The sequence below is a fragment of the Aphanomyces invadans genome, assembly GCF_000520115.1.
Source record: "Aphanomyces invadans strain NJM9701 unplaced genomic scaffold supercont1.12, whole genome shotgun sequence".
Lineage (NCBI taxonomy): Eukaryota > Oomycota > Saprolegniomycetes > Saprolegniales > Verrucalvaceae > Aphanomyces > Aphanomyces invadans.
The window spans coordinates 974,656-990,758 of record NW_008580157.1 but is presented as its reverse complement, the minus strand read 5'-3'; the positions used below and the strand labels follow the sequence as shown (position 1 = coordinate 990,758).

The window sequence follows — 16,103 nt, the reverse complement described above, 5'->3', positions numbered from 1 at the left end:
AACCGCCCGAACCGAGATCCCAATCACATTCAACGCTGACGATGGAAGACGAGCGCGGGGTGGAAGCGTCTGGCACCATGTGCTTCCACGGCGTGGAGTACTACGTGCACGTGTGGGTACAATCAGATGAGCTGCATGTGCAAGTGGAAGAGCAGAGTGTGAAAGGCGGCGCCGACAGTGATCGATGGGGGGCACACTTTCCTGCGCTGTGTAAGGCGAAACTCACGCAACAACAGCGCATTCAGTTGCGACCGTAGACATCGAAGAGCTAACCAAGAAGACGGGAAACTTCAAGCGATTCTTCACCTTCGTCAACATGCTCATGTCTGCATTGCAGCACAAGAGCGAGTCAGTCTTCATCGACCTCCTTACCTACTCTGACTTGGTTTGTCAGCGCGAGATGCACCCTGTCGTCAAAATCCCGTGCTTAGGAACTGTACCGAAAGCGTAAGCTGGGCAAGTCCACTGGAACTCCTTCCAACGCGCCCGATCCTGTGACGTCACTCCAAAACAAGCGATACATGATCTTGACCTACGCCGTCGAGTTCGACCGCGTCCATTACCCACTTCCATTGAACTACGTGGACTCTCCATCCCCCGATATGCTTCAACGCACGATTCGCCGTCTCAAGCAGGTGGAAACGAGCACGTCGTGTGCCCTTCATCGACATCACGATTGAACGTAGACACTCATGGAGGCGCGCTCAACCTCTGATGGTGCAATGGAGAAGCGACTGGAAAGCATACGGGATGAAAACGCTTCGCTGCGCCTGCGCATCCAGCAATTGCAAGAGGCCCATGACAGGCAGGACGACGCGACGTCGGTGGTTCATCTCAAGAGCGAGTTGATCGTACGAACATGTCCACAATTTTGGGCACCCTAACGCCATGTTCCCAGGCGGCGACTGCCGAAAACAAGGAATTATCCACCATGTACGAGCAACTGCGCAAAGAGTCGTCGAAAGAAATTCAAGGGCTGCAAGCGCAAGTGGACCTTCTTCGGTGTGCCATCCACGATTGAATTCAGCGATTTGACCGCGCTTAGGTCGCAACCTCCGCCCCAACACAACGTGGCGGACGAGTCGCAATACATTCAGCGGATTCGACACCTCGAAAGGGATGTTGAAAGAGCCACTGAAGACCACGCCTCACGCGTCGTATGTGTTTTCCCCAGCGTGAAGGCATCACAACGGACCACAGCTTGTTCATGTTGTGTAGAAAGAGTTGCATGAGCAGCTCAAGGACGCAACCAATGAACTCAACGCGACCAAGACGACCGTGCAAGAGCTGCAGCTGAAGAACCGAGAGCTCCTGCGTCAACTCGCCATCCAACGGACCAAGTCGAACCAGTCCAAATCGTCCGTGGCACGTTCGAATAACGCCACGGCGACATCGACGCCGTCGCAGAATGGATCGACCGTCCGTGACGAAAACAATTCTCTCTCGAGCAACTTGGTTAGCTAAACTTGTTTTGCTTGGCACAGAAGCCGCGCCGGCCAAGTTCTGCCGCTGCGTCCAGCGACAGCGAAGGCGGAAACCCATTCGACAGGAAACAAGACAAGGCCAAATTTAAGCGATTCGACCCCACAGCATACCATGTACACTCGATTGCATTATTTGGACAGACTGACCTTTATATTCACTAGCACGAGCGCCAGCTGAAACTTCGAGCCCGGTCGCAGTCTCCGCATACGTATAGGATCTACAAGCGCATGCCGTGTCATCCTGACGGGCTCGATAGGCCAACAAGGAAGCCTCCCAGTGGGTACTCGTCCGACTCGTCTGCGGGCTATCAGTCTGGCGGATCCACTTCGACGCGGAGGTCGCGGCTTCCCCGGAATTCCTCCAGTCAACGAGAAACGGTCCGTACGAGAGCCCCTCGACGCCACGAACCCAACGCACTGTGCACAGGACACTCGATTGAGCTCGCCACGTGTGTTCAACTCGGTCGGGAAGCAGCAAAACGTGCGCGATTACCCACATGTAATGTCTATCGTGCCTAGGACGAACTCTCACGAATGGCATAGACCACCGCGGCCACAAGATCTCCGCGCCAGTCCACCGCCAAAAAAACCATCACAACGACGCATCCGGTGCAGGGGACTCGGCACACGTCGCCACGAGGACGCCCCAAGCCGTCGAAAAAGGCCCTCCACCGGCTACCCTTGGATGACAGCGACGACAGCGACAAGGACCGGCTGCCGCTACAGTCGTTCGTCGACATTGACAACCGGTTGAATGCGCTGCAACAGTTCCTCAAAGATGCCAAGCAGTCCAAAAAGCACTATTAAATAGCACGGCAGCAACGCAAACTCAAAGGCGATGGATCCGCGAGGCCCCGCCCGTCTTCTAGCTTGCAGCACTCCAGTCGACGTCGGCCTCGGTCGAACGCTGCACCATCCGTCCATCCATCGCAACACCATCAACTTGCTCAAGTACCCGTGCTGTGCCGACACCTTTGGCGGCAGCGACGGAGGACATGCCCCAGTCCCTTCACCCGTACGACCAGTTCACGTTTCGCAACACGTCGTGCGAGTTTGCGTGCACAGCAAGTTCGAGGACGAGGAATTCGTGGAGCTTGGAGTTGGGGCACTGCCACGTCTCCCAGGTGTGGTCGATGTGACGTGATGATAGTGTTTTGGACTGACACTATCGAGGTGTCAAAGGTGAACACTCACATCGTGACGTCGGCAAACGCAAGCTCGTGTTGGCGAATTTCATTCGAGTTGTCTGTGGACAGGACGTCATCGACGACATCGTAGTGCCGAATCGCTTCCTCCGTCGGGGATATGCAGCTTGCATGTCCGCTTGAGGCTATGGACGGCACAGATACGTCCAACAACAAAGCGCCGACTGGCCGGATTGCACTTCCCGCACACGGTCGACGCGATAACCCGACGCAAGCACGACAAAGGGCTGCTTCACATGCTTGTCGGTGATTTGGTGTGTGTCAGTAGTAGAGGTTTACACATGCGCGCCACCTTACCTCCCCTCGGTCGACGATAGTTTGAGCAGCATGGGTCGGTGCAGTACTGTTATTCGCCGCTATTTTCGATCTCATCTCGGACACTATCCAGCAACAGTCGATATTGTGGCGCGTAGAGGTCGGGAAGGTACTCGCACGTGACCTGGCGTGTGCACACATCCACTTGCAGCTCCTGATAGATCGGTCGACATTGCCAGCACCGACATTCCCACTTGTTTGGCGGCTTGCGAGATGCTTCCCGCACATTTCCGATCGTGGAAAATGCTTGGTCCATGTGCGCACGACACAGCACGTGGCAACATGCGTCGAGCAATGTTTTCTTCGTGGCCTGTCGATTATCAACCACGGAGCTCGAAGGATCGGACCGAGTTGGCGCCGATTTTACGTCAACATCCACTTGAAGTGTTGCCTTTCAATGGCTGCAGGAGTCTGGGCGAAGCTTCCTCTGAAACGTGCTGGTTCCAGCGCAAGTTTTTGACGAATGTATTGTTCATGCTTCTTCACTCGTCCTTACCTTGCCTACACATCACAGAATGAAACGAAGCCATGATCAGCATACGTCATGCAGAATGCGGTGGAAGGCGCTTCGTGATGTAGGCGCAATTTCGATTGGAATACCTGCCAAGTCCAAAATTGCTCGCGACGGTGGAACGAAAAGCGATGCCGTAGAAAGTGCACGGGCGACATCGACAATGCACTGGAATTGCTGCCACGTACTTCCCTCCACGAGCCACGCGACACCTTCGACACGAGATGCCGCAACGGCGACACGATTGTTGTTTTGAGCAAATGCTTGGCTGACTCATCCGCTGCCACGAACATGACATGACTGAGCCCGTCAACAGAAGCGGTGAAAGTGCCCATCTGGATGTTGGGCTGGACGACTGTGGACAACCCCAGCTGATCACCAAGTCGTGCGAAGAATGAACTGGCAAGCATGCAACGAACGAGTCCATCGTGCACTTGAAACAAGGCATCGTGATGTTGAACGAAAGTCACAAGCGCCCCAGCATAAAAGGGGATGAGCAAGACACCAACGTCATCGCACACTTCATGGTCTTATGCGCGCTGGACTTGCTGTGGCGCGATCGCGGCGAACCCGGTCCATCTCGGTGCGTCGTCGGTGTACGCAGTCGTTCGTTTGATTCGCCATCTGCTTGTCGTCACGCTGAGAAACTGAGGGAACGAAAAGCACATGCTGAGGCCAAACCACGTCGACTTAATGCAGGTCTTGTCGGCGTCTCGACCGACGTTGTATTGCATGTAGAACAAGTGCGTGATCGTCGCGCCGTCGATAGCGGCACGGATGATGGTTTCGTACAGCAGTCGCTTGACAAGTATTAGGTGAGGAGGAAACGATCTGGCCGCTTCGGTACCGTGGAGGCTACGTTTGGCTGATCGTGCGACCAAAGCGCTTGGGTAGGAGCACGAATGACGCCTTGGTTGTGCGGAGAAACCTATCGTCAACGGTGATGTTATGCCCGCCGTCTCCTCCGCCGCCATCGCCTTCGACTGGAGTTGTCGTCCGCCATGATGCCGGGAATTCCAGTCTCCAAACGGAAAAGTGCACTCACTTTCACTCTCAAGTCGAATTCATATACCAACTATAGTAGGTGCTCATGTAGATCAGCAGTAATACTCTCTCCGACACTTAGGCACTCTCAGTCTGCATATTTTAATTTTGATCGTTTCGAGTTCTTGGCAGAGAATTCTCATCACACTCTCTGATCACTCTCCATGCGTCCATATCCATAGAGACACGCCACCGTTACACCACATCAACTAGTCGGCGTCATGGTCTGAACGAATCCCCCTTCCTAGCACACTGTTCCGTTCGACTAGATCGGACGAGACCATTTACATGTCACTGGCCTCGACAGCGCTTCTCTGCCTTGCTGCATTGTGTCAATGGAGATGTGGGGTGCTCCAGACCCTCGGGCGGCAAGCATTTACCTTGAATTTGATTGGCTATAATTCGATGACCCGTCTCTAATCGCCTACTTATTAGCCAATCATAATTTATAATTTTGTTACACTGCAGCCTCTCCACCGTTACAGAATGTACTAGAGAATTGTATGGTCATACTTTAATCTTGTGTCAAGGAAGAGTGGGCAGTTCTGATTGGCTGGCCAGATGAACCATGTGACTTGGTCCACCGCAATCCACGTTGGCGGCAGAGACGCCGGTGCCACTTCTGCTGGAAAGTTGTTGACAAGTGATGCGCTCCGCGAGGTCGACCAAGGACGGCATTCGCTTAGCAGAGGAAGGCCAATGGAGTGAACTCATCAAGCGACTCCCGCGATCTCCAGAACTTGCTGAACAGCGCGACCCGTATGGCATGCTTCCGTTGCATTGGGCATGCACGGAACATAATATCCCGTTGGATGCAATTCGGGCGCTCCTGCTCGCATTCCCCGAGGGTGGCATGACCCGTAACGACTCCCAGCTCCTTCCTCTTCACGTCGCGATACGAGCGAACGCTCGATCGGAGGTTCTGTCCATGCTGTGCTCCATGTGTCCAGATAGCATTTGGGTCAAGATGCCAGACGGCTTACGCGCACTTGCGATGGCAACGATGAGTGGTCTCGACCGTGATTGCATCCGCATACTGCAGAAGGCCGACGAAAAGTACAGATTTGCCCACCCCGAGGCATGCGAGGACGAAAATGAGAACGAAGAGTCAGACCCAGCGTACGAGGCAACCATGCGCGACTTGTATCGCCAGTCCCAAGTTATGCGCGAGAGCCTTCGCGACAGCATGCTCTTCACGATGCATTTTGAGCCGTCGTTTGGCGACAGCGCGGACCAGGAGGATCCTATGCGAATTCAAGAGGTCGATGACGACAATGAGGATGACGACGGCGAGGAAACGACATCGACATCTACGACGTCTCGGCATCTTGGAGACGATGCAACGGCGTGCGGGGTTTGCGACAAGCCGTTCACCATGTTTCGAAAGCGGTACATGTGTGCCATGTGCCACGTGCCGTTGTGCAAGGCCCACGTCGCCGGCAAACTCCGCGTCGCGGCTCAGACAGACAAAAAGCAGCGTGTGTGCGCTGAATGCATGATCCAGTCCCGACATCCATCCACAAATCACTCATGTGCAGCCCCAGGAAAAGCCACCACCCCCACCCCGCCAGCAGTATCTCTTCGACGACCGAAGCTGGCCTCGGACCCGTCATCCACGCCATGCCAGCACAGTGCAAACAACCAAGTCGAAGATGCCACGCCATCTCGACCAAAAAGTGTAGTCGTTCCACCTCCACCATCGGCATCCAGTCCTCGATCATTTGGCGAACGGCCGACGCTGTCCAGCACAGACACGAGCATCTGCAGTGTGGAGGTGGACGACCGGCACTTAGTGCAGGTCGTGAAAGCGCTGGAGCTGCGCAATGGACTCCTGGAGGCGCGAGTGCTCGAGCAAGAGCGGCAGCACAACCAAGCGATGCTGCTGTTGACTCAAACGATGACAAGGCTCGCGGAACTCGAGCTCGCCCTTCGCCATCGCCCCGTGGACGACGAAGACGAAGACGACGACGCGGGACAGTTCAAGCCCTCGCGAAATCCATTGCTCAATCGGCACAGCTTGGAGTCGACGTGCAGCGTCGAATTTCCCAACCCGTTCACGGAACGGTTTTCAGAATAACTAACTTAATGGCGTGTGTGTTGCATTAAAGAGTCTTGAGGAACGCGGCCAGGTGCTGGACGTAACCAGGTCGACATGTCGCCGTCTCCCCGATGTCATTGTGGCCACGATCGGGAACCCAGTACGGTTCTGCCTGCGACGCCACGGGCAGCGCTTGATGGAGGCCGTGGCCATGCGCGATCGGAATCTCCATGTCGTCGACGCCGTGGATGATGAGAGTTCGGCACGTCACGTTTTGAATGCGGTCAACGTTGGGGTAGATGTCTAAGCAAGCCAGGCACCGACTATCACGTGGAAGTGAGCTGTGTGACGTGGAGCAGTTCGGTCGATCCAGTGGTGCTTACTTGGAAGTGAGCACGCGCATCCCACTGAGAAGCCCGCTGTGGACAATCAGTCCTCGAACAGGACGCTCTGTTGCCAAGTAGATGCTGGGGCCGCTGCCCACTGCCGAACGAACTCATCATGGCCGTACATTGATGTGGAATATTGCATGGAAGCATACCGCTCTGGCCGTACAGGATAATCTCTTTGGCTGGGTCCGACGACGTGCAGATATGAGCAACAACATGGTCGTATATTGCTGTAATGTCGGCGTACGTGTCGGCTTCAGATGGCGATCCTGACGCGCCACCATACCCAGTGTAGTCGTAGCCAACAACGTTCACCTTCAACTCCTTCGTAGGAGGTGACATTCAGCGCTCGTTGCGTCCAAGCAGATAGAGTATCGTACTCGAGATAGAGAAAGGTATCGCAGGAACATGCCTCCACAATCCGTGGCGTTACCATGACTGTAAATCATCGTAAATGTGGCTTCGGGATGGCGAAAGACAAAGCCTAACCACGACAATGAACTCAAATCATGCAAAGGAGAGTGACGTACAAGGGATTTCCTGTCCGCGTTTGGTGCGAACCACGGCCAAAGAGGCCGTCGACGAAAATGGGACATTGGCGTCGATATAATGATCGACCGCAGTGGCCCCGTCCGCCTGCTTTACGAGGCCATACGTCGGCGATGGTGGGAAGAATGTCAACGCAGATGCGACCGTGGCTGACGAGAAGCCACTGCGCACCCACAGCATGAAGAGCGACCCGGCGACTCCTCCCATCTGTCGATCCTGCCTGCCGTCGTCCGATTCCCAACAGGTTGTTCCAAGATGCAAGTTAAATTTAAAAAATACCCTCCCGACGTCCATAGTAACGTCAAGCTATTTTATGTGGTGAAATCAATTATGTTCACTGGAATTGACTATAGGCGTAAAACGTAACTGTTTTGTAACTGGTTGAATTCGAGACTTGCTGGCCTATTCATAGCCACCAAACGCGAATGCGACCCCACCCTAGGCACCTTCATGATCAACTTGCTGCGAGGGAAATCGTCGGCGGTGGTCCAACCCACTCCGACGTCTCAACTGGCCCAGTCTGAGTCGCGTCGATGGACGCAATTGCTTCCAAGACCCAGAAGCTCCACCTCGGCGACGAGCTTCAAGGAAGACCCGTCCAAGCTCCCTATGACCATCTACTTTGGGTCACAGACAGGTCGTACAGAAGCGCTTGCTAACAGATTCCACCACGCTGCGATCCGCTGTGGCATGCAAGCAACGGTGAAAGACCTGTACAACTTCGACCCGGACCAGTTTTGCACCGAGCCACTCGTGATCTTCATCGTGTCCACATACACCTGTGGCGGCGCGACAGACAACGCCGCCCATTTCTACTTTTGGTTGCAAAATCAAAAAGACGCTCGTACGCTGAAGAAGAGTCGGCGACTCAGGGCCGTTCGGTACGCCGTATTTGCGTCAGGTGACACCAAGTACGGCATCAATTTCAACGAGTTTGGCACAACGGTGGATGCGAAGCTCGAGGAGCTGGGGGCAACTCGCATTATGCAGTGCTGTCTGGGGGATTGCCACTCTGGTCTGGGCAACATCTTTACGAGTTGGGAAGCTGATATTTTTCAAACGATCGGCCTCGGCGCCACGCACTCGGCCGCGGCCGCCAAACATGCCAACTCGGTCCTCCTGCCCCCAAAAGTCACCCATCGTTTCGTTGTTATTGACGTGGCGGAGCCGCGGGCCCCCGACCGACGAAAGCGACGCATTGACACCTTCACCGTCACGCCTGACTTGAAGATCTTTTTCAGCCCACCCAACTTGATCGTAAGCGAAGTCGCCTATGTCGTCTCCGAGCCCAAGCCCGCGATGCTCCACGTGTGCTTGGCCATGACCGTACCACCGTTTGTGTACTCGACAGGGGATGTCATTCGCATCTACCCATTGAATCCAGAGCTGTTGGTGGCAGCACTTGCCATGCGCCTTGGTTTTTCCCATGGGCCGACAGAGAACCGATGGATCCAGCCGATTCCACTCTTGCCAGGGTTGGAGTCGTTTCAAGACCCGTTCCCATCTCCCACGCGCCTCTTTACCGTCCTGAGGCAGTACTACGAGCTCATCTCTGTACGCGGAATACCACCTCCTTGATCCATTGACGCACTCACTTGCTTGGCGGTACAGGTCCCTCCAGAGTTTGTGCAGAAGCTAGCTCACTATGCCACCGATCCGAGCGAAGCTGCCGCGCTTACCCACCTAGCGTCCGATTCAAGAGCGTACCATGCCTCGGCTGCAGGGGTACTGAACGCTCTGTTGATGGATGTGCATTGATGTACCACGTAGCTGACGCTTGTGGGTCTGCTGCGGCAATATCCTTCAGTTCAAATGTCGCTCGATGCATTTCTCCATACTGCGCCACGGATGCTGCCGCGGGAGTTTTCGATCGCTTCGTCCAACCTCGTCAGTCCCACGAACATCCACATTTGCCTTGACGTACCACCTGCCGCTACGTCGTTCAAAAACATCGACCGGTCCGACGGTATGTTGGGGGCTTGTTTCATGGAGCTGGACGCGTTGACCCGCAAAGAAGCAAAAACGGTGCTGGATCCGATCCAGATTCCGCAGGTGCGGAGCGAACTTGTGCCGTCCGATGACGTCCCATGGCCCGAACTCGGGCCATCGGCTCCTGTTACGTTCATCGCGACAGGGGCTGGCTTTGCTCTTGTCAGAGCTGTCATGGAAGACCGATGTGCTAAGGACACAGCCAAAATCACGGCGAAGCACGTCCTGTATTACGGATGTCTGACCAAAGTTTGTGTGCCGTACGGAAACCACGTCAAGCTGTGGCAATCCAGATTTGACCTCCGCGTCGTGCTTGCGTGCTCGTCGGACAAAGTAGAGATCGACGCGGAAGCTCCTCATCGTTACATCCAGGACGCCGTCGACGCGGAGGTGTCGACCATTTTGAGCAACCTGGATGAGCTCCAAGGGTCCGTCTTCGTGTCTGGGCCCGCGTCCGTCGTGAAAGACGTCCGGAGAATTCTAGTTCTCGCAAAGACCGCCCAACTCAAACAGCAACGAGTCGACGAGCAGTGTGTTGATGACCAATGCAACGTGTGGTTGCAAGATCTCGTCTGCACGGGACGGTATGTCGAAAGGACATGCGTGTGACGACAGCGCTTAAGTTAACGAAAGAGTCCAAGTTTTGCTGGATTACGTCGAGTCGGTGCTTTGTTGTTGACGCTGCCGATCGCGCTTGATGTCGCGGATGACTCCAGCCCGCATTTCCTACATCAAACAGATCAGACTCGGATGCGTGTCGTGGAGAAGTGGACCTTCTTCTCGCGCTTTTGCAGGTCATGCACGTAGTAGATCACGCCCGCAGCCCCGACCACAATCGCGCCGAAGAAGACGGCGGCGCCCGATGGTTTCCGCGTCATGGCTTTCGAAATGAGGATTGGACTTGCTTGACCAATCAAAACGATTCCATGGAAGTGCGTTCGCCATTCCAACAATTGACGAAGATGGAGCGCGTGCGGGCGGTGGACCTCTCCCAGTACCAGAACGAGTCCAAATCAGCGGAGGACACCGCGCTAGACGTGCGTACATTGCATAGCTTCACGGACTGGTGGACGTGTCCTGTGTAGATATGCCGCGAGATGGGGTGGGATCCAACTGAAGTCGTTCATGTGACGTTGCAGGTGCGTCGACGAACACAGTAACCCCGAAACAGCACACACATTTACAACGCGCACGTAGGACCTCATTGCGGCGCGTCTCTCTAGTTACCCCTCGTACACTGCGCCCCTTCCGCTCTTTGCCCTAAACCATGGCGCGATGATAGGACGATCGGGAAATCCTCCTCTCCTACTCAGGAACTGGACATCCTCCAGGTCGAGGAAGCTCAGCATCATACACGCGGCTCCAGTGTCCAAGGAATTGTCAAGCACGCCGTGTCGTCTTTGAACGGCCTGAATGCTGTCGACCTCATCTCGATTCCGAACCTCAAGGCGCGCCTGGCGTCATTGAATGCTGCATTTCCAGGCGCCCACTTCAACCACGCGATTGCCGTCAAGGCGAATCCGATTCGCAGTGTCTTGAGGTTTTACTGTTTTATGGACAGGGACACTCACGCGTTGCAATAGAATTGCGCAAGAGATGGGATTTGGCGCAGAGTGCGCGTCGTTCGCCGAGGTCCACCACGCGCTCCGTCTCGGCTTCCCGCCACGGTCCGTTGTCTTTGATTCCCCGTGCAAGACGTATGCCGAGCTCGCGGCCGCGATCCGATTGGGGTGCTACGTCAATCTCGACAACGAAGACGAAATCGCCAAAGTCGAGTGCATCTTGACAGAGTTTTATGGTCCCAACAAAGGCGAGCGCAGTCGCCACGACGGCCAGATAGGACTTCGGATCAATCCTGTCGTCGGTGGAGGCTCCATTGCGTCCACGAGCACCGCGACAAGCTCCAGCAAGTTCGGTCTACCCTGGACTCCTTCGACGCAAGCCCGTCTTATCGAAATCTACTTGGTTCGTCTCGCCAAAGTCTTGCGACGTTGCTCATGGCCACTGCGTCTTGGTAGACCCATCGATGGCTCCAAGGAGTCCACATCCATGTCGGATCCCAAGGGTGCGCGTTGGACCTGCTCGTGGCAGGCGCGAAAAGAGCCGTCGAGTTCAGCGAGTTGGTGAACGCGCACATTGGCGTCCCTCAAGTTCAAGTGGTTGACATCGGTGGCGGCCTGCCCACTGTGTACGACGGTGTGTCCGATCTCGGCTACGAAGACTACGCCGCCCAGCTGCGAATTCATGTGCCCGACATCTTTTCCACGCGCGTGTCGATCGTGACCGAGTTTGGGCGGTCTGTGTTCGTCAAGGCAGGGATCACCCTCACCAAAGTCGAAAGCGTCAAGCAGTGGGAGGGCCAGAACATCGCAGTCGTCCATGTCGGCGCCAACCAGTTCCTGCGGACGGCATACCTTCCACACCAGTGGCCGCACGTGTTGTCGGTCTTTGACGCCACGGGCGCTTTGAGATCCGGGTACGTACAACACGAGTAGCTGCGACGAACGAATTGCAACGGAGATGCTTCGTAGGCCCTTCGTGCGCCAAGACATTGCGGGACCCCTTTGCTTCTCTGGGGACTTTCTGGCCAAGCAAGTTTGGTTGCCCCAGATACAAGTCGGCGACTACATTGTGATTCATGACACGGGTGGATATACTGTCTCCATGTACTCCAAGTACAACAGCCGGCCGTCCACAGCAATCTACGGCTACGACGTCGACCGCGAGAATCGCGTGCACCTGACAACGTTCAAAGAAGAAGAATCGGTGGACCAAGTGCTGGCGTTCTGGGGGCCTTAGCCTCATGCGTTGTCTTCGCCAATGTCGTCCGCTTTCGCGTCGACGTCGTTGTTGTCCCGTTCTTGGATTTCATCACTTGTCGTGAGCTCTTTCGCTTGACGCTTTAGCACACGCCGACTCATACTGGCTTGCTTTCGCTACGCCAACGAGTAGGACCACAGGCGAGGAGAGAGAGATCTACCTTGGGCAGGCACTGTGCCAAGGTTGTAGGCCAGTCGTTCCCTGCTTGAATAGACGCCAAAATCTACACGTCCCCATGGATGGATGCTTTCGTGACTTGTTTACCTCGACCACCGTGTTGACGTTCAACACGTGATCCGTGTGGCGATCGGGCACGTACTCTTGGATTGGCAGCCGCGCGGTTGCCACGCCGAGCGCCGTGGCGGCTTCAAGCGAGCGGCCCTAATGTTGTTCAGCTCAGGTAACGAGATGCATGTCGTACTTTGACACGGGAACGATCGACAATGCCGCCGATGACGTAAACTTTGGAAAAGTCGAGACTGGTCAAGGTTGTCGAGGAATCGGGGGTTAAGAAGACCAGGTCCTATGCACACGAAGTCTCCATGGACCTGTTGATGGATGGGACGTACGGATTGTGGATACAAGCTCGAGACGTTGGAAGGTTCAAGCTTGATGCTCCATTTGTCGGCACTGAAGCGCTTCAACGCGGATGCAATGCGCGACCCTTCCGAGCAGTCCGTCACGGTCAAGGCGAAGGGATTGTCCATGCGCTTGATTGTGCCGTAGCAGAACTTGATCTGCTTGGACAAACTGCTCACTTCCTGCACCAGCATGGCAGGTGACGTTGGCGCGTACTACAGTCGATGTACCTTGTTACTCATGATACCGTCGTAGCCGCAGTCAATAGCAATGCGCTGTCCTTTTTCAGGTGCCTCTGCCAAACGCCGCACACGTTCTTCTTCTTCGCGCGCCTCGTTAGCCACAAACTCCTTGCGTTCCTCTGCGTACGTATTTCGCTCAGATGTTGAAGCATTCACGTCCGCGGAAGCTTTACCTGCTGTCATGGAGCCCAACAACTCCTTCCGGCGCATCTTCCTCCGCTGCCGCGCCAGCACTGTCTTCTTCACCATCTTGGCCTCGTACGCCGCTTCCTTGTCGTGGCCTTCCGTCTCCATTGACCTTTGCAACTGCTGAAGTTACGTTATCCGGATACCACCTCGTCCGACTTGCTTTTATCCGGAAGTCCTTGAAAGTTCCATGGTGAAGCTAACGAAGCAGTCGGGTGAGCGGCGCCGTTTCCTCGCTGGTGTCACACTAACATGCCATGCGACATCACCTCGTAAAGCACAAGCCTGCCGCTTTGTCGAATACCAAGATTCTGATGTGCGCGATTAACAAATGCCCTTGCCCAGTGGCACTTGGTGGGCCACAGGCAGTCGCAGGCGTCGTCACGGTCGTCATGTTTTAATTGCGTCCACGTACAGCATCCCGACCAGCTTGTTGTCGTCACAAGGGGCGCAGGCATTGCATGTGGCGAGGAACGTCAACGTCGTGGCGGCAGTATCACAGTCTCGCTGTGCGTGCCCATCTCCATCGAGGTGCGAGTCAGCGACAAAGGATGTCCTCCTTCCTCGCCCCCTCGTGCAAAAGGTGTCGGCAAAGCGAAAGCATGGCACGACGTACACGTTGGACTAGCAGCGCCGACTACGCTACAACCGAGTTGTATGCTTCAGAGTGCCTACGTGCAATCCCAGAGGGAAGCAGGTCTGGCGATTGAAGGGGATGACTGCCGAGACGCATCAGCGCGAGTCGAACGTTCGCATGCTCGTGACGACTGTGTGGTTCCATGTCTGGGGATGGACCACGATGGCTGTTTGTTAAAAAAATGACGCTATTCGATCGTAAAGCCCGTGACTTCCATCTTGATGACCATCGTGAGCGCCGTCTCGAGGTCCTTCTTGGACGAGTACATGGGGAGGTCGAGCCGGTTGAAGCATGTGTGGGCGCGCGGGTACAAGCACTCTTCCTTTCGAATGCCCTGGATTGCAAACAAGCAGATGCGGCCGTCATTCATCGTGAGCGTCTTGAATCCCTGGACTGGCACCCGCGCCGACCCGGTCGTAAACTGCAGCAGCCGTGCGCGCTGCTCGGTCGAAAAACCCGTCACGACCTCCCAGAACCACTCGATCACTTGGGGGTCGCACTCGTTTCCAATGTACGTCGTGTGCGCCTTCCAGTCGTCCACATTCACGTCCGGAATGCCGCACATGAGGAGCTCGAGCTCTTGGTGGTCAAACACAGACAGCATCTCGAGCGGAATGACGCTGTAGATGCCCTTGATCAGCGATGCCAGCTGCGGCGAAATGCTCGTCATCATGATCCACTTGAACCGGAGGTAGATGTATTCGTCCTTGTTGTCGTCCGTGACGGCGATGTGCCGGCCGTTCGGGCACAGGTCGATCGTGAGCGGCTCCTTGTCGTACTGCGCCACATTCACACTAGCAAGTTGCCATGAGCGCAGCCTCTCTCTCCGATGCGTACCTAAAGTCCAAGCAGAGCGACTCGACGCCCTTGTTCTGCTTGAGCCACTTGAGGTTGTTGTACAGCTCGACATCGATAAACTCGAGGTCCGAGAACGTGATGGGCGTCCCGAGGATGTGTTTGTACAGAGGCAGCGCCAAGTGGGCGTCCAGCAGCATCCCTTCAAACAGCCCCCGCCCGATAAAGCGCCCGATCGCTTGAAAGTACTACAACCACAACGTGACGCACGACAACTCCCAGCGTCGCCCACCATGAGATGGTCCTCGGACGCTTCGCTCGACGTGGCGCGGATCATGTACGCGTTGTCCATGCACGCGCCAAAGAGCCCCGTGCGTTCGTCAAAAATTTCTTCCGTCATGAGCGTAAACCACTCGCGCTCGAGACCGCCCGCGTCAACGCCTGGCTCGTTCAAAAACTTGATTCGGAGCGACTGGTGCAGCTGGTCGTGGGTTGCCCACAGCAACTGCTCGCACGAGTTGTGGAGCAAGTTGGCCCGGTCGATCTCGAGCAGCATGTGCCCGTACTCCCACGGCACCTCCATCGTCGACGTGTACTGGACAAACCACGCGTGCTTTTGCTGGAACGAGAGCTGGGACACGTCCTTGAGTTCGGCCGACGAAAACACGGTCGGGTTCACCGTCTGGAACGCCGTCTGGCCCTCCGCCGTCTCGAACGACATGCGCCCGTCGGGGTGCCTCGGCGTCATCACCATCTTGCTCACGTACCCGACACTTGCGATACTGCCGACCGAGCTCACGCTCGACACCGAGTCGCGCAGCATCGGCAGGTCAAAGTCCCCGTCGTCCGCAAGGGGAGGTAGCGAGTCCTTCACCACAATGCGCTTGAGCACCTTGTGGTCCAGGATGTCTCGATTCCGGCCCCAAACAATGTTGCCGCTCTGCTCGTCCACGTTGCGAACCCAGTCGTGTCGCCGCCGCGCTCCCTTTTGCCGAATGTTCAGGTTGTTGAGTCGGAGCTTGGCAAAATTGCGATTCTTCTTGATCGTGCGCGGCGTCGAATCGTTCATGAGGACAAAGTTTGTGGGGGAAAGCCCTGCCGTTGCAGCTTTGTTGCCGTCCTCGACCGCCGCTGTTCGCTTCGATGGTACCTTTCCATACAAAGTGAAGTCGCGCTCGGTGCCGCACAAGATACACGTTTTGTGACCATCGTAGTTCTTGAAGTCACACACGTCGCACGCCCACAAGTTCTCCATGCTTTGATCGCTCGCGATCACATCTTGCCGGTACACCTGTTCCTGCGCCGCTTGTTGCTGTGCAA

At 55.7% G+C, this 16,103-nt stretch overlaps 10 protein-coding genes across 14 annotated transcripts; 6 read left to right on the top strand and 4 right to left on the bottom strand.

Moving 5' to 3' along the window:
- Positions 1–41: 41 nt before the first annotated feature.
- H310_06865 (hypothetical protein) lies at positions 42–2,410 on the top strand (the record flags this gene model as incomplete). The annotated part of the gene is made up of 12 exons (XM_008872076.1): positions 42–210; positions 258–385; positions 432–635; positions 687–851; positions 899–1,002; positions 1,046–1,157; positions 1,219–1,419; positions 1,485–1,598; positions 1,647–1,693; positions 1,742–1,862; positions 1,912–1,983; positions 2,028–2,410. 12 exons carry the CDS (start codon positions 42–44, stop codon positions 2,289–2,291), a joined length of 1,701 nt encoding a protein of 566 aa, XP_008870298.1. The 3' UTR covers positions 2,292–2,410.
- Positions 2,411–3,016: 606 nt separating this feature from the next.
- H310_06864 (hypothetical protein) lies at positions 3,017–3,536 on the top strand (the record flags this gene model as incomplete). Its single annotated transcript, XM_008872075.1, has 3 exons — positions 3,017–3,113; positions 3,156–3,469; positions 3,519–3,536. The coding sequence occupies 3 exons, from the start codon at positions 3,017–3,019 to the stop codon at positions 3,534–3,536; spliced, it is 429 nt and encodes a 142-aa protein (XP_008870297.1).
- Positions 3,537–3,967: 431 nt separating this feature from the next.
- On the top strand, positions 3,968–4,330 carry H310_06863 (hypothetical protein; the record flags this gene model as incomplete). Its single annotated transcript, XM_008872074.1, has 1 exon — positions 3,968–4,330. The coding sequence occupies one exon, from the start codon at positions 3,968–3,970 to the stop codon at positions 4,328–4,330; it is 363 nt and encodes a 120-aa protein (XP_008870296.1).
- Positions 4,331–5,153: 823 nt separating this feature from the next.
- H310_06862 (hypothetical protein) lies at positions 5,154–6,636 on the top strand (the record flags this gene model as incomplete). Its single annotated transcript, XM_008872073.1, has 1 exon — positions 5,154–6,636. The coding sequence occupies exon 1, from the start codon at positions 5,206–5,208 to the stop codon at positions 6,634–6,636; it is 1,431 nt and encodes a 476-aa protein (XP_008870295.1). The 5' UTR covers positions 5,154–5,205.
- Positions 5,168–7,790, bottom strand: H310_06861 (hypothetical protein). Of its 4 annotated transcripts, none has more exons than XM_008872069.1 (5): positions 7,517–7,790; positions 7,367–7,470; positions 7,139–7,310; positions 6,981–7,080; positions 5,168–6,920 (listed from the first exon to the last, which is right to left on the bottom strand). In XM_008872069.1, exons 1-5 carry the CDS (start codon positions 7,740–7,742, stop codon positions 6,662–6,664), a joined length of 861 nt encoding a protein of 286 aa, XP_008870291.1. In that variant the 5' UTR covers positions 7,743–7,790; the 3' UTR covers positions 5,168–6,661. The 4 variants fall into 4 exon arrangements, with proteins under 4 accessions (XP_008870291.1, XP_008870292.1, XP_008870293.1 ...); XM_008872070.1 differs by having other exon boundaries at positions 7,139–7,301; XM_008872071.1 differs by having other exon boundaries at positions 6,981–7,310.
- A 195-nt stretch (positions 7,791–7,985) lies between these two features.
- H310_06860 (hypothetical protein) lies at positions 7,986–10,133 on the top strand (the record flags this gene model as incomplete). Its single annotated transcript, XM_008872068.1, has 3 exons — positions 7,986–9,089; positions 9,147–9,260; positions 9,306–10,133. The coding sequence occupies 3 exons, from the start codon at positions 7,986–7,988 to the stop codon at positions 10,131–10,133; spliced, it is 2,046 nt and encodes a 681-aa protein (XP_008870290.1).
- Positions 10,112–10,411, bottom strand: H310_06859 (hypothetical protein). The gene is made up of 2 exons (XM_008872067.1): positions 10,298–10,411; positions 10,112–10,250 (listed from the first exon to the last, which is right to left on the bottom strand). The coding sequence occupies exons 1-2, from the start codon at positions 10,400–10,402 to the stop codon at positions 10,176–10,178; spliced, it is 180 nt and encodes a 59-aa protein (XP_008870289.1). The 5' UTR covers positions 10,403–10,411; the 3' UTR covers positions 10,112–10,175.
- Positions 10,412–10,453: 42 nt separating this feature from the next.
- On the top strand, positions 10,454–12,323 carry H310_06858 (hypothetical protein; the record flags this gene model as incomplete). Its single annotated transcript, XM_008872066.1, has 7 exons — positions 10,454–10,561; positions 10,610–10,663; positions 10,722–10,756; positions 10,807–11,064; positions 11,108–11,489; positions 11,543–12,000; positions 12,056–12,323. The coding sequence occupies exons 1-7, from the start codon at positions 10,487–10,489 to the stop codon at positions 12,321–12,323; spliced, it is 1,530 nt and encodes a 509-aa protein (XP_008870288.1). The 5' UTR covers positions 10,454–10,486.
- Positions 12,130–13,469, bottom strand: H310_06857. 2 transcript variants are annotated; one of them, XM_008872064.1, is made up of 7 exons: positions 13,339–13,464; positions 13,154–13,284; positions 12,914–13,105; positions 12,766–12,867; positions 12,609–12,725; positions 12,505–12,567; positions 12,130–12,460 (listed from the first exon to the last, which is right to left on the bottom strand). In XM_008872064.1, exons 1-7 carry the CDS (start codon positions 13,457–13,459, stop codon positions 12,326–12,328), a joined length of 861 nt encoding a protein of 286 aa, XP_008870286.1. In that variant the 5' UTR covers positions 13,460–13,464; the 3' UTR covers positions 12,130–12,325. The 2 variants fall into 2 exon arrangements, with proteins under 2 accessions (XP_008870286.1, XP_008870287.1); XM_008872065.1 differs by having other exon boundaries at positions 12,130–12,567; positions 13,339–13,469.
- Positions 13,470–14,175: 706 nt separating this feature from the next.
- H310_06856 (hypothetical protein) lies at positions 14,176–16,038 on the bottom strand (the record flags this gene model as incomplete). Its single annotated transcript, XM_008872063.1, has 3 exons — positions 14,176–14,782; positions 14,826–15,031; positions 15,076–16,038. 3 exons carry the CDS (start codon positions 16,036–16,038, stop codon positions 14,176–14,178), a joined length of 1,776 nt encoding a protein of 591 aa, XP_008870285.1.
- Between the last annotated feature and the right edge of the window lie 65 nt (positions 16,039–16,103).